Source organism: Natator depressus, chromosome 1 (genome assembly GCF_965152275.1).
Source record: "Natator depressus isolate rNatDep1 chromosome 1, rNatDep2.hap1, whole genome shotgun sequence".
NCBI classification, from domain to species: domain Eukaryota; kingdom Metazoa; phylum Chordata; order Testudines; family Cheloniidae; genus Natator; species Natator depressus.
This window is the reverse complement of record NC_134234.1, coordinates 194997569-195011406: the sequence shown is the minus strand read 5'-3', so window position 1 is coordinate 195011406 and position 13838 is coordinate 194997569. Positions and strand designations below refer to the sequence as shown.

At 38.8% G+C, this 13838-nt stretch overlaps 2 protein-coding genes across 6 annotated transcripts in view; one reads left to right on the top strand and one right to left on the bottom strand.

Annotated features, from left to right (window-relative positions):
• CMSS1 (cms1 ribosomal small subunit homolog) overlaps window positions 1-13838 on the bottom strand; it is a 366757-nt gene that overhangs the window by 328980 nt on the left and 23939 nt on the right. The window lies entirely within an intron of this gene.
• The window catches only part of FILIP1L (filamin A interacting protein 1 like), a 286102-nt gene that overhangs the window by 265471 nt on the left and 6793 nt on the right, over window positions 1-13838 (top strand). For all 4 annotated transcript variants that reach the window (XM_074973376.1, XM_074973368.1, XM_074973396.1 and 1 more), the window contains one exon: window positions 860-3608. In XM_074973376.1, coding sequence (XP_074829477.1) covers window positions 860-3608 — 2749 coding nt within the window. The remainder of the gene's footprint in view (window positions 1-859; window positions 3609-13838) is intronic.

The window sequence follows — 13838 nt, the reverse complement described above, 5'->3', positions numbered from 1 at the left end:
CATCTTTTACCACTGAAATATCCTGCATCTCATACAACAAGGAAAGATTATGAACCTATACCTGAGCTACAACAGTTACAGGTAAAACCTGATTTTAGGAAAATCTCAAGAAACACCTCAAGCCTTCGCAAAAAGGCAGGGTTTCATACTATGACTTTCAGATACACCATCAGATCTGAGTTTTGGACAACAAGGAATTTGGGATTTCTGAGGTGCAAAACAACTTCCAACCTAAGCATTTACCTGTTTACAGCAGAATTAGACTGCTACAAGATGGCAAGGATCCCTTTTCACTTAGAAGTGGCTGACACTCTGTTTTTCTATTAATTTAGCTATATCAATTGTTACACTGCCATAATTAAATCAGTGAAACCCCTTATTGTGGGCATCCACACTAGATTGTAGTATTGATATTACCTACATCAGTTTCTAAATAACCAATACAGCTAAATAGCGATAAAAACTGTGTGTGTAGACTAGACCTTAGGAACCAGACAATTTAATTTTGTTCTAGAGTGGGGTGTCTGAAGCTTGCCCAACTGATGGAGTTGCACTGGCAAATGCAGAAGCCTGAAGGCTGTACTGTACCTTTACTGAAGAAACAGTTAGTAGAGCCCACAGATCTGAATGAGCAACATGGACTGGCATGTCTGGTTAAAATGAAGCACTTCATGTGAGGACTTCTAGTCTCTGTGGCCTTTTCCGCTGCACGACAAAGTCAGGCAGCCTTGGGCTACATCATAGATTGCATTTTGTTCACCTCTACTCTAGATGGTATCATAATTCTAAACACATGTATTTGAAAAATCCACTACAAAAACTACTACAAAATAAAACAAACATACTTTGTGTTTTTCAGATTGAAAAAGCTGATTGACCAAGAAACAGCCTATCAGGCAAAAAAAGAGAAGGAAAACAACAAGAAAATAACTAAATTGAAAGAAGAACTGACAAAACTAAAATCATTTGCTTTAATGGTGGTGGATGAACAGCAAAGACTTACAGAACAGTTGAACCAACAAAGTCAAAAAATCCAAGAGCTAATCACTACTGCAGAGCAAGTACACGAGAAACTCACCATTGCCGAAGCAAAAGCGGAAGAAGAGAAGCAGAAAGCCATCAGGCTGGAAGCAGAATTGCAAGCGCAAACCAATAAGATTTCCCAAGAACAAGAAACAATGATGGCCAAACTAACCAATGAAGACAGCCAGAATCGCCAGCTCCGGATAAAATTAACAGCACTCACTCGACAAATTGATGAATTAGAGGAGACTAATAAGTCTTTACGAAAAGCAGAGGAAGAACTGCAAGACATAAGGGAAAAAATAAATAAAGGAGAATGTGGAAATTCCACCCTTATGTCTGAAGTAGAAGAATTACGAAAACGTGTCCTGGAAATGGAAGGTAAAGATGAAGAGCTCATAAAAATGGAAGATCAGTGTAGAGAGCTTAATAAAAAATTAGAAAAAGAAGCAGAACAAAACAAGAACTTTAAAGCAGAAGTTGACAAACTCAACAAAAGAATTATGGAGCTGGAGAAATTAGAAGATGCTTTCAACAAGAGCAAACAAGAATGTTACGCTCTGAAATGCAATCTAGAAAAAGAAAAAATGTTAACAAAGCAATTATCTCAAGAGTTGGAAGGCTTAAAAGCTAGAATTGGAGAGCTTGAAGCCATTGAAATCAAGTTAGAAAGAACAGAATTCACACTCAAGGAAGATTTAACTAAACTGAAAACATTAACGGTCATGCTTGTGGATGAAAGAAAAACAATGAGTGAAAAAATAAAGCAAACAGAAGAAAAGTTACAATCTGCAACTTCCCAGCTTCAGGTGGAGCAAAAGAAAGTGATGTCAGTTACAGAAAAACTAATTGAGGAAAGTAAAAAGGCACTGAAATCAAAATCTGATGCAGAGGAAAAAATGTCCAGTGTAACAAAGGAAAGAGATGAACTGAAAAACAAACTAAAAGCAGAGGAAGAGAAAGGAAATGATCTCTTTTACAAGGTAAATATTCTAAGGAAAAGGCTTCAGTCACTAGAAGCCATTGAAAAAGAGTTTCTTAAAAATAAACTCAAAGAGACAACTAAATCAAGCACATCCTTACAGCAAGAGAACAACAAGATTAAAGAACTTGCCCAAGAAGTTGAGAGGTTGAAAAATAAGCTGAAAGAAATGAAGGCCATAGAGGATGATCTCATGAAAACTGAAGATGAATTTGAGTCTCTAGAGCGAAGATACATCAATGAACGAGACAAAGCTAAATTTCTATCAGAAGAACTGGAGACTGTGAAAATGGAACTGGCTAGGTATAAGTTAGTAGAGAAGGCAGAGTCCAACCAAGAACAGTGGCTTTTCAAAAAACTTAAAGAAGAAGAAGCGAAGTCAGGGCACCTGTCTAGAGAGGTAGATGCATTGAAAGAGAAAATTCATGAGTACATGGAAACAGAAGACGTAATAAGTCATCTACGGGGTGATCATATGGTCCTACAGAAGAAATTCACCCAGCAAGAAAACAAAAACAGGGAGTTGGCAAGAGAAATTGATAGCCTTACCAAAGAATTAGAGAGATACAGACGCTTCAGTAAGAGCCTTAGACCGAGTCTTAATGGAAGGAGAATTTCTGACTTGCAGGTTTTCTCTAAAGAAGTCCAGACAGATCCAGCAGACAATGAACCACCTGATTACAAGAGCCTTGTTCCTTTAGAACGAGCAGTCATAAATGGGCAATTGTATGAAGAGAGTGATAATGAAGATGAAAACAATGACGAGGAGCAAACAGTGTCTTTCAAATGCAATTCATCCATTGCAAATGCAGTAAACAAAAAGTTATGGATCCCATGGATGAAGTCCAAAGAAAGCCATCCTCAAAATGGAAAAATTCATAACAAACAGAATGGAAATTGTGCACAGCCACGAGACTTAGTTCTAAGTCACACACCTGGTCAACCTCTTCATATAAAGGTTACACCAGACCATGGACAAAACACAGCTACCCTTGAAATAACAAGCCCTACCACAGACAGTCCTCACTCTTACACTAGTACAGCAGTTATACCCAACTGTGGCACACCAAAGCAAAGAATAACCATTATTCAAAATGCCTCCTTAATGCCTTTAAAATCAAAAATCGCTGATGGTTACATGAGTCCAGAGCAAGCCGTGCCACCTATTACATTGGCTACTTTTGCAAGATCTCAAACTCCTGAATCATGTGGCTCAATAACTCCAGAAAGAACAATGTCTCCGTTGGCTCTGACAGGTTCTTCAAGTTCTCCAGAACAAATGCTTTCTCCAGAACCTTTGGAAATTGGTGCCAAGCATACTCTTTTTAGAGTATCCCCAGACAGGCAATCGTCATGGCACTTTCAAAGATCTAACAGCACTGGTTCAAGTGTAATAACTACTGAGGATAATAAAATCCACATTCATTTAGGAAGTCCTTATGTTCAGGCTCTTGCTAATTCAGCAAAACCTTGTACTCCAATTCAGGATAACAGAACTCCAGCACTAACTAATGGAATACACAGTAAGCCTACTAGTAAAATCACAAGCAGTATCACAATCACACCAACAGCCACTCCTCTCCCACGGCAATCACAAATTACAGTAAGTAATGTCTATAACTGATCCCCACCCATGCTGACTCCCTTACCAGCAACCCATCCTATTTTTCGTCCCAGCAAGAATAATTTAGAACACCCCCTTTATTTTGGGAGAGATCTGTGCATGAACTGTACAATCCTATTTGGAACTAATGTTAAGTTTTGCCTGCTTAGTCATATCAAGTGTGCACTTACTGTATATCTTTTCATTGAAATATCTTTATGTAAAATATTTAGTCTTCCACTTTTATAAATGCATCTTTATGTATTTCCATTTTCCATAACTCACATTACTTTTGATTGCAAGGTGTATTGGTGAAATATTTTAACATTACAAAACAGTAAATAATTGGTTGTTTTTACCATTGCTTGCAGAATTATTTGTTCTTTTGGGCTGTGTGTGTGTGTGTGCACATTTTGTATTTTTGCATGTATGACAGACTTTTATTTTAATCCTTGAAATGCCTGCTAAATACAGATAAGAACTGTTTCATTACCTTCCTTCTATTGCCCAATTTTTCCTAGCCTTATTACTCAAATTATTATTTTTAGATCAAACACACACAAAATCACATGTACAGTACCAATTTTAAGTTCATGATGCATAAATCACATGTTTTGGGGCATGTCAATCACTGGGAATTTTGTGAGTGTGGATTTTTTTAAACACTTTGTCATTCCGTTAAAACTCAATCTGTTTCCTCCTTCAAATCTTGGCTTGAGTTGAGAAGTTTATATCACAGAATTATTTTCTTTTTCCGTAAGGCAAGCTCTTAGTCTACATTAAAAATACTAATGTTTAAAGACCTTGTAAGAACATTAACAGCAACATGTACATTTTAAAAAGACCAACCAGAAGAATGGCTCCACAGCATGATTTTATTATTCAAGAAAGGAGGGAAGGAGGGAGCAGGGTTGGAACCTAGATTACGGTCCATCATTCTACATATTAGTTAGGCACAGTGAAGAAGAGAAAGCAAAATGAATGACAGGACACCTTACAGTTTCTGAAATGATAAAATAAGTTGGTTACCAAAAATGAGAATACTATAGTCCAGCTATTTGAATTTATACATCCCTCCAGACACAGTACAGACACAAAGGGTATGTCTACACTACGAAATTAGGTCGAATTTATAGAAGTCGGTTTTTTAGAAATCGGTTTTATATATTCAAGTGTGTGTGTCCCCACAGAAAATGCTCTAAGTGCATTAAGTGCATTAACTCGGCGGAGTGCTTCCACAGTACCGAGGCTAGAGTCGACTTCCGGAGTGTTGCACTGTGGGTAGCTATCCCACAGTTCCCGCAGTCTCCACTGCCCATTGGAATTCTGGGTTGAGATCCCAATGCCTGATGGGGCTAAAACATTGTCGCGGGTGGTTCTGGGTACATATCGTCAGGCCCCCGTTCCCTCCCTCCCTCCGTGAAAGCAAGGGCAGACAATCGTTTCGCGCCTTTTTTCCTGAGTTACCTGTGCAGACGCCATACCACGGCAAGCATGGAGCCCGCTGTCACCGTATGTCTCCTGGGTGCTGGCAGACGCAGTACTGCATTGCTACACAGCAGCAGCAACCCATTGCCTTGTGGCAGCAGACAGTGCAATAGGACTGGTAGCCGTCATCGTCATGTCTGAGGTGTTCCTGGTTGCCTGTGTGAGGTCGATCAGGAGCGCCTGGGCAGACATGGGCACAGGGACTAAATTTGGAGTGACTTGATCAAGTCATTCTCTTTAGTCCTGCAGTCAGTCCTATTGAACCATCTTATGGTGAGCAGGCAGGTGATACGGATTGCTAGCAGTCCTATTGCATCATCTTCTGCCGGGCAGGCAAGAGATGAGGATGGCTAGCAGTCCTATGTACCATCTTCTGCCGAGCAGCTATGAGATGTGGATGGCATGCAGTCCTTTTGCACCGTCTGCTGCCAGCCAAAGATGTAAAAGATAGATGGAGTGTATCAAAACAAGAAATAGACCAGACTTGTTTTGTACTCATTTGCAAACCCCTCTCCCCCCGCCCCCCGTCTAGGGGACTCATTCCTCTAGGTCACACTGCAGTCACTCACAGAGAAGGTGCAGCGAGGTAAATCTAGCCATGTATCAATCAGAGGCCAGACTAACCTCCTTGTTCCAATAAGAACAATAACTTAGGTGCACCATTTCTTATTGGAACCCTCCATGAAGTCCTGCCTGAAACACTCCTTGATGTAAAGCCACCCCCTTTGTTGATTTTAATTCCCTGTAAGCCAACCCTGTAAGCCGTGTCGTCAGTCGCCCCTCCCTGTGTCAGAGCAATGGCAAACAATCGTGCATCTGAGTTGAGAGTGCTGTCGAGAGCAGTCACAATGGAGCACTCTGGGATAGCTCCCGGAGGCCAATACCGTCGAATTGTGTCCACAGTACCCCAAATTCGACCCGGCAAGGCCGATTTAAGCGCTAATCCACTTGTCAGGGGTGGAGTAAGGAAATCGATTTTAAGAGCCCTTTAAGTCAAAATAAAGGGCTTCATCGTGTGAACAGGTGCAGGTTTACATCGATTTAACGCTGCTAAATTCGACCTAAAGTCCTAGTGTAGACCAGGGCTAATAGTACAAAGCCGCTATTTTGACAAAACTGGGTCACACACCACAATGATAGACGCTATATTAGTGCATATAATAATAAATAATGACAATAGTATAAGCAATGCTGGCCTCAATTTGTCTGTATACCAAGAGTAAGACGCAATCAATGCTAACCTCTTGGAGAACATTATATACAGTGACACCAGAACTTCATTTTAAATTTATAAGGCCAAAAGGTCTTAAATTCACTTCCCCAACACCTCTCTTTCTCTAAATAAAGAGCTACTACTGACATTCACTCTTTTAAAAACAGCTTTTAAAAAAAGTTAATCAAATTATGCATTTAGAAAACAAATCTTTTCACCACTTTGCTAATCATCATGAAGAGATTTGTGCATAAATAGAAGCTCTCTACTTCAAACATCACAGCTCAAGATGAATTGGGCAGAATAAAGACAACAATCTTTTCCATGATTATGAACTGTGATATACATCTGATGAAGTGGGTTCTAGCCCATGAATGCTTATGCCCAAATAAATTTATTAGTCTCTAAGGTGCCACAAGGACTCCTCTTTTTTTTTTTTTTTTTGCTGATACAGACTAACACGGCTATCACTAAAACCTGTGATATTAATTGTCCTTCAACACTGATTCAGCAAAGGACTTTAAGCACGTGCTAAAGATGAATGGGGAGCTAATGATTATGACAGAAGACAATGACTGATTGTAAAAGGAAAAGTTTCTATTTAGAAAACACAAAAATCTATCTTGATAATCAGCAACAATGGAAAAAGAAACAAAAGTAAGGTCCATGGGAGTTTCAATTAAATCAATTTTAAGAAGTGCACCAGAGTATTGCAACAGCATTTTTAAAAAGATTTAAACTACACAAGATAGGGTGAGCCCAATCCAATTTCACTTACAGCCTGATCCAAAGTGGGCTTTGGATCAAGCCCTTTGCACCTGTTTTACAGCCGTTTAACTCCAATTACTTCAAAAGCTGAATTGAGTGGAACCAGAATCAGGCCCAGCATGTGATGTTCCTTAAGGCTCTTATCCTGCAAGGTGCGTATTGACTTCAGCATCCACTGACTTCAATGGGAGTGTTCAGCATCTTGTAGAATCAAGACCAAAAGGAGCATAATCTTATATGATGAGAACAACATACACTTTATTACATTTGGCTTTAGTGTTCTTTTCTGCAGTGCCAATCCAAAATGGACATTAGATCTCTACGTAACTAATTTTCAACATAGATCCTGCAGGTATGCACATTTTACAACAGTACATAACTCTGCAGTAATCACCAATATTCTGTTAGCAGACATTTGAAAATACTGAAAATGCCAGAGTCCTTTAAAAGAAAAAATCCTATTCCAGTCCTCACACATTTAAGCTTTACATTTTGTTTTTATTTTAAAATTATGTAGAAAACAAAATATTCTGGTTTGCATCTGCAGTCTAACTAGACGCACAGAAATTAGTTGAACAACAACAAAACTAGGCAGTAATCTGTTACAATGTCTTTCAAAAATCAACTAAACAGTAGGAATTAGATTTAGTCATTTCTTGTCCTTTGGACAGTTGCCCAGTTCTTCTGAACAAAGACACTTAGAGTTCTGTTAAGTGAATTAAAAAACCTAGATCACAGATCACACCATTAAAAAGTTTAATTATTCAACAGGATAGTGCTTATTCTTCCTTGTTCATTTTTTACTAAGAGACCATTTTCACTACAGGAAAATAATTTTCAATTAACAAAAGGCAAAGGAAACAGCAATAGGATATTACTATTCATAGAAAAGTTGCATCAAACTTGCCTCTGAGCATCTTTGTCACATTTCCCCATAACAGTATACCTTTTGATTAAGATCAACAGATATGCCTTCTGCCAAAGAGACTATACATATCATACTTGCAGGGTCATGGACTCCGTGATGTATTTATTTTTGCTGTTGACTTCCACCCAAAGAAGCAAGATGGAGCAACGACTTCAAGTACAAGTCAGGCTTTCAGAAGACAAACTGTTCACTTTTCTCTTATTCCAAAGAGCTGATCAGTAGTGGATGAGGAAGCAAATTTATTTCTGGATATATTTACAGACTGTAGCATAATTACTTTTAAACAACTTTCTTAATTAAAATAAGGTAGCTTTAATGTTGTCACAAAGAATGAAATCATTGTCTAGTGGTTGAAGGCATGCCTACTACTTCCCTATGTTATCTCAGGCAAGTCACTTCACCTCTCTACCTCTCAAATTTCCCATCTCTAAAACAGGCATGATAATAATATTTACCTACATCACTGGTGGGTTGGAGGATGAAGCTCAGTTAATTTGTCTATAAATTGCTTTATGAGCCTCCCTTGATGAAAGGTGCTCTATTAAAAAGGTCAAAGTATTATGATATTAAAATATAATAATGAATAACAATTGAGCAAATATAAAGCAGTTTTCATGAGAGGATCTCAAAATACTTTACAAAAAGAGGGTCAGTATCACTATTCCATTTTGCAAGTGGAAACTATCTTTTGCGTTTTCCAGTAGCTAGCACAACTAAGCCCCAAACCTAAGAAGTGCCTTTAAGTACTACTGTAATAATGCAAATTAATAATAATAGTGAAAGTATGGATACAGAAAATGTTAACCAGGCTGGATCAGATGAATTGAACCTCTGGAACAGATCACCATACCATGCTCAAAGCACAGACTGTTTTGAAGGGGGCCGGGGGGAGGAGACCACATCAATCAACTGAATATTTTGCTAACCAAAACATAGACTTGCATGTCATGCATGTGTGTCAGACAGAGAAAGAGAAAATGAAAGATTGCAGATTTTGTGTAATGGCCACTGACCCAAGGTTTTGAAGAAAATTTGTTGTCCTTTTATTTATAAAGTAATTAAAAATAATTAAATTGGGTGCAAATGTTAAAAATGGACATCACTGTGGATAAATTGTTAGCATAATAGTAAAACATACCAGTGCCACAGGAAATGGAACAATCTCTAGAGTGAAAGAGGTGGAGAATAGATTTGGTGACCTTCCTCCTTGTACCATGTATAGATTCCCTGTGATTGTCACTGACTCTCTTCCATTCTATCCTTTCTTCTCTTTCCATTTTACTGTGCTTTTGTTGTGAGAAGTCAGAACAAAAATAAGAGTAGGACATATCTGAATCTTGGGTTCTTGTTTTTAAAGATTACAAAAAAAGTGCTAAAAAAGTTTAAGCCTCTTATTGTGCTTCATTATTGTGCATGAAGACCGTCAAAGAGATTTTTAAATATTTTGTTCTACATAATTATAATAGAAAGTGCAGATCTTTTTGTTGGAAGATTTCAGCAAGATTTCTGGAGGTACGATATCACATAAGGTTGTAACCTGAGGTGCGGCTCTCCCTATACACAGCTGAGGGGAGGGGAATATTCTCAGTCTTGAAAGGGGAAGAGAATGGGGATTGCCTCGTCTTAGAGTACATCTACACTGTAGTTGGGAGGTATAATTCCAGGTTGCTTTGATGAAGCTAGTGTGCCTAAAACCACAGAGTATCTGCAGTGGTGCAGGGATAGTGTCCCTAGCCTCTGTTTGCCAGAAGCTGGGAATGGATCACTTGATGATGACCTGTTCTGTTCATTCCCTCTGAGGCACCTGGCATTGGCCACTGTCGGAAGACTGGATACTGGGCTAGATGGACCTTTGGTCTGACCCAGTACAGCCTCAAACAGCATCTCACAATTCAGACTTTCAGAAGATCTTGTTAGCATTCTCTACCAAAAAGAGACCCTGACATTTCTAATTTTAAAAACAAACTGTATGTGTGCGTGCATGTGCCAGAGAGCAGAAGCAAGCTTGAGGCTATTCTTATACGTCATATGAAAGCAGTAAAGGACAAAAAAAAAAACAAGACAGGTTGCTCTTTTCTGCTTCATGGTTCACTTCTACAGGGAAAAAGTATTTTCTCACTTTGACTTTAAGAAATTAGCAAGCTATGGTAAAAAAAAAATTATAGAAAAAAGATACTTGATTATTAAATAAAACATTTCTAGATCAAGTGTACACAAAAGATTTCCCTAGAAAGCAAGTTCAGCTAAGGCCTCTCTTCCATCCTTCTCATAAGACAAACAGTAAGGGTCACTATATGCCCTTGAAAAACAGGAATGTCCAAAACCAATATTTTGCTCTGTTATTTGTAAACCCTTGCAGAATGATCACCTTAAGAAGCTGCCAGCATTTCAAAGGCCACTCTTGCAAGTCTCATCATACATTGACACCAACCCCTTCCCAGACCCTTCAGTGAGCCCTACTCCTAACAAGCCTTTGAACAAACCCTTCCCCTGGGTATGGAGTCAAACCCTCAGGGAAGGAGGATGGGGGCTAACTGGTTATGGAAAGGGAGGGGCTACCACCCTTTTCAACAGACTTCTTTGATGCCCAACACGACTGTCCCCTGTGTGTCCTCAACAGCATCCTCCAATGACAGACGTACTGGATTTTCACTTTGAAGATATGCACAATGGGAGCTGCTGGGTGCTCAGCACATTTGAAAGTCAGGCCACTTATTTAGGTTTCTAAATATGGAAAAAGGAGAGTAATTTTAGGCACACAGGTTTGAAAACCTTGCCAATTTATTTGGGAGGAGAGCCAGTCTAGTAGCATGGCAGTGCTCTCTACTGTCTTGCAAGAGACATACTTTTGGTCCCAGTCTCCTGCTGTTCGGAAAATTCACAGGTTAAAATATTGCAGAAGTAATGTGCTCATCTGATTAATGGAGACAATGCCCAACATTATTCAACAGCAACCCCTAATAGCTAGTTAAGGAGATGAATTGATGAAAATTGAAGGTACAGCCAGCTAAATCCTCCTTACCCAGAAGGACAGTAGACAAGCAAAGCTGAAAGAAAAAAAACTGGGACTCCTTACACCTCTTACAAGGTTTTAAAATGCATCCTTCCCCACACAGAAAAAATTTGGGAAACAATTGTATGGCAGAATGATTAAGATAAATCATGGGTTGGGGTATAGAGATGGAGGAACCATGTGCATCATAACTAGGAAATATTAGATATTGAGACAGGCTAAACAAAAGCTGACAACTCCCAAATCTCCAGACTTAAGCAATGGGTAGAACAAACATCATGTTACCAGTGTAACAAGAAAAGAAGATCTTAAGACTTCAACGCAGCATGGGTGGGTGTGAGAGAGACATTTTAATGCTAAAATCAAATGCTAAAACCACCCCACTAACAGGAAGGTTTTGACAAATATAATCTGACTTTGAAATGTTATTACAAGGGCAAATCCTACAATCAACAGCCACAGAGTATTATTGCATTCTCTGCATGAGAACATAACCTCCTGGTCCAACATGCTGAGGTGACTCAATCATAGAGAGAGACACTCAAAATAATCAGATTAGTCAACTGTTACAACCAAACATGATTCATAACAGGGCACAGAGTGGGATTCACATGTAAAGAGGTTTTAAATATACCAGAAAAGGCTTTCATATTGTTGACGGTTTATCTGAAAAGCGAAAAAGTGTGTATACACTTAAATACTGGCACTCCCCTCAAAAATACTTAGCACATACAGTACGGAACACTCATCTTCAAAGTACAGTACTAACTTTAATTAATGTTAACAGCACCTCTGTGAGGAAGGTAAGAAACAATGTCTTCATTTTACAGCTGGAGAAATTGAAATAGAGAGGTTAAGTGACTTCTTTAAAGCAACAGAGCGAGTCAGTCCAGGACAAGATTAAAACTCAGGAGTTCTTAAACTCATACTCAGGTCATTACAGACCACGTTTCTCTTTTAGACGTGAACACCACAAAAAACAAAAAAATCCCAACACACACAGACTAGAAGGTGATCCTGGTCAAAACTCTTTTAAAATGTGGATTTCATAGAAGAAAAACCTTACCCTGAAATCTACAGCAGTTCCCAGGAATCCAAATGTGGATCCCATTTGTGAGCTCTTTGGGGCAGAGACTCTTATTTTCCAAATGTTTGTGCACTAGCAGAAAGAATGGGGCCCCAACATTGTTGACCTCTGTGCACTCCCACACAGTATTCTAAATAATAATGGGGGGAAATATATATTTACATTTTTGCACAATCAATCAATCCCAGTATTGAAGAAATTTCTGCTTTAAAATACATTTATGTCTAGTCCTACAGCTTCATATGCATCTTTTTTAGGGTGACCAGAGGGCAAGTGTGAAAAATCGGGACGGGGGGGGGGGGGGTAGAGTTGGCTAAAAAAGACAAAGCCCCTAATATTGGGACGTCTGGTCACCCTAATCTTTTCGAAAACAAAACACTATAAAAAAGTTATCACTGCAATCCTTAGTTGCCCAGAATCTGTACAAAAGAATCCCTGTTGCCAGTAATCTTATGCAAGAAATAGATAAACAGATTTAAATCAAGAGGAAATGAGTTTACTGAAAAAATTACCAATGTAAATGGAGGTAACAGGCTAACATGTAAGTGTCAACACTGCCCTCTACTGGATAGAATCAATCCTACCCAAGTATTGGCACTTCTAGGGGCCAGCTTACAGAGTGAATAAGTCCTCTAATTAAACTACTAACAGAAAATGGAGATTTCCCTTTAAGCTCAAGCAGCACCTTGCTTTTGAAGCACAGGCTTATCTTCACTAGACAATTTAATTGCATTTAAACACAATTTTTAACTATTGAGTTAGGCAATACAACACTGACCATGGATGACTGGTCACTGCAGACAAGAACAAATTGTGTTCATCACCACATCAACTACTCCTGGGTACACCCTGGTCTTGGTAGAGTTTACCCACAGCTCATTGATGATGACCTGATGATGGGCACAAAATGTCTTTGTCTACACTGACCAGTCAGCACTGTGTCAGCTAACTCAATGATTAAAAGCCAAGTTTAAAGATGATAAAATGTCCTAGTTCAAGACAGTCCTGAAGAGAAGGAGGGTATATGATAAAATTTTGGTAGTTAAGGTTTTTGAAAGGGACTCAAGATATTTTGGCTTCTATTCCCAACTCTGCCTGATTCCCTGTGTGACCTCTCTGTGTCTCAGTTCCCCACCATCAAAATGGGGATATTAAGAATTTCCTTTTTTATAAGGTGCTCAGATATTGTGGAGATGAGCTCCACAGAAAAGTCTAAAAAATAATATCTTTATGCACCAGGCCACCCCTGTCTGGTTGAACTTTTGACAAAGATCACGTCACAGGTACAGAAATTGCATCTATTTTTAACATAAAATTTCCTTCTGAATAGTTCAAGTTCATGAAACTAAGCAGTTCTATCCTGTCCCCACTGTAAATGAAACACTTTACAATAATCAATCCAATGAATGCATCCGATGAAGTGAGCTGTAGCTCACGAAAGCTTATGCTCAAATAAATTGGTTAGTCTCTAAGGTGCCACTAGTACTCCTTTTCTTTTTGCGAATACAGACTAACACGGCTGCTACTCTGAAACCTACAATAATCAAGATATCCTTGGGGCATCATATGCATTTGGAAAGCAAAAATCAACATCACAAGCTTTTACAATTAACCTTTTTCCAATCCTTTCCACCTCTAACTTCCATTTTAAAGTGACTTATAGTTAAAAATGGCAAAACCCAAGAGTACTTAGTTCCACAGTATGAGCTGTCCACTATATGCAAAATTATAGG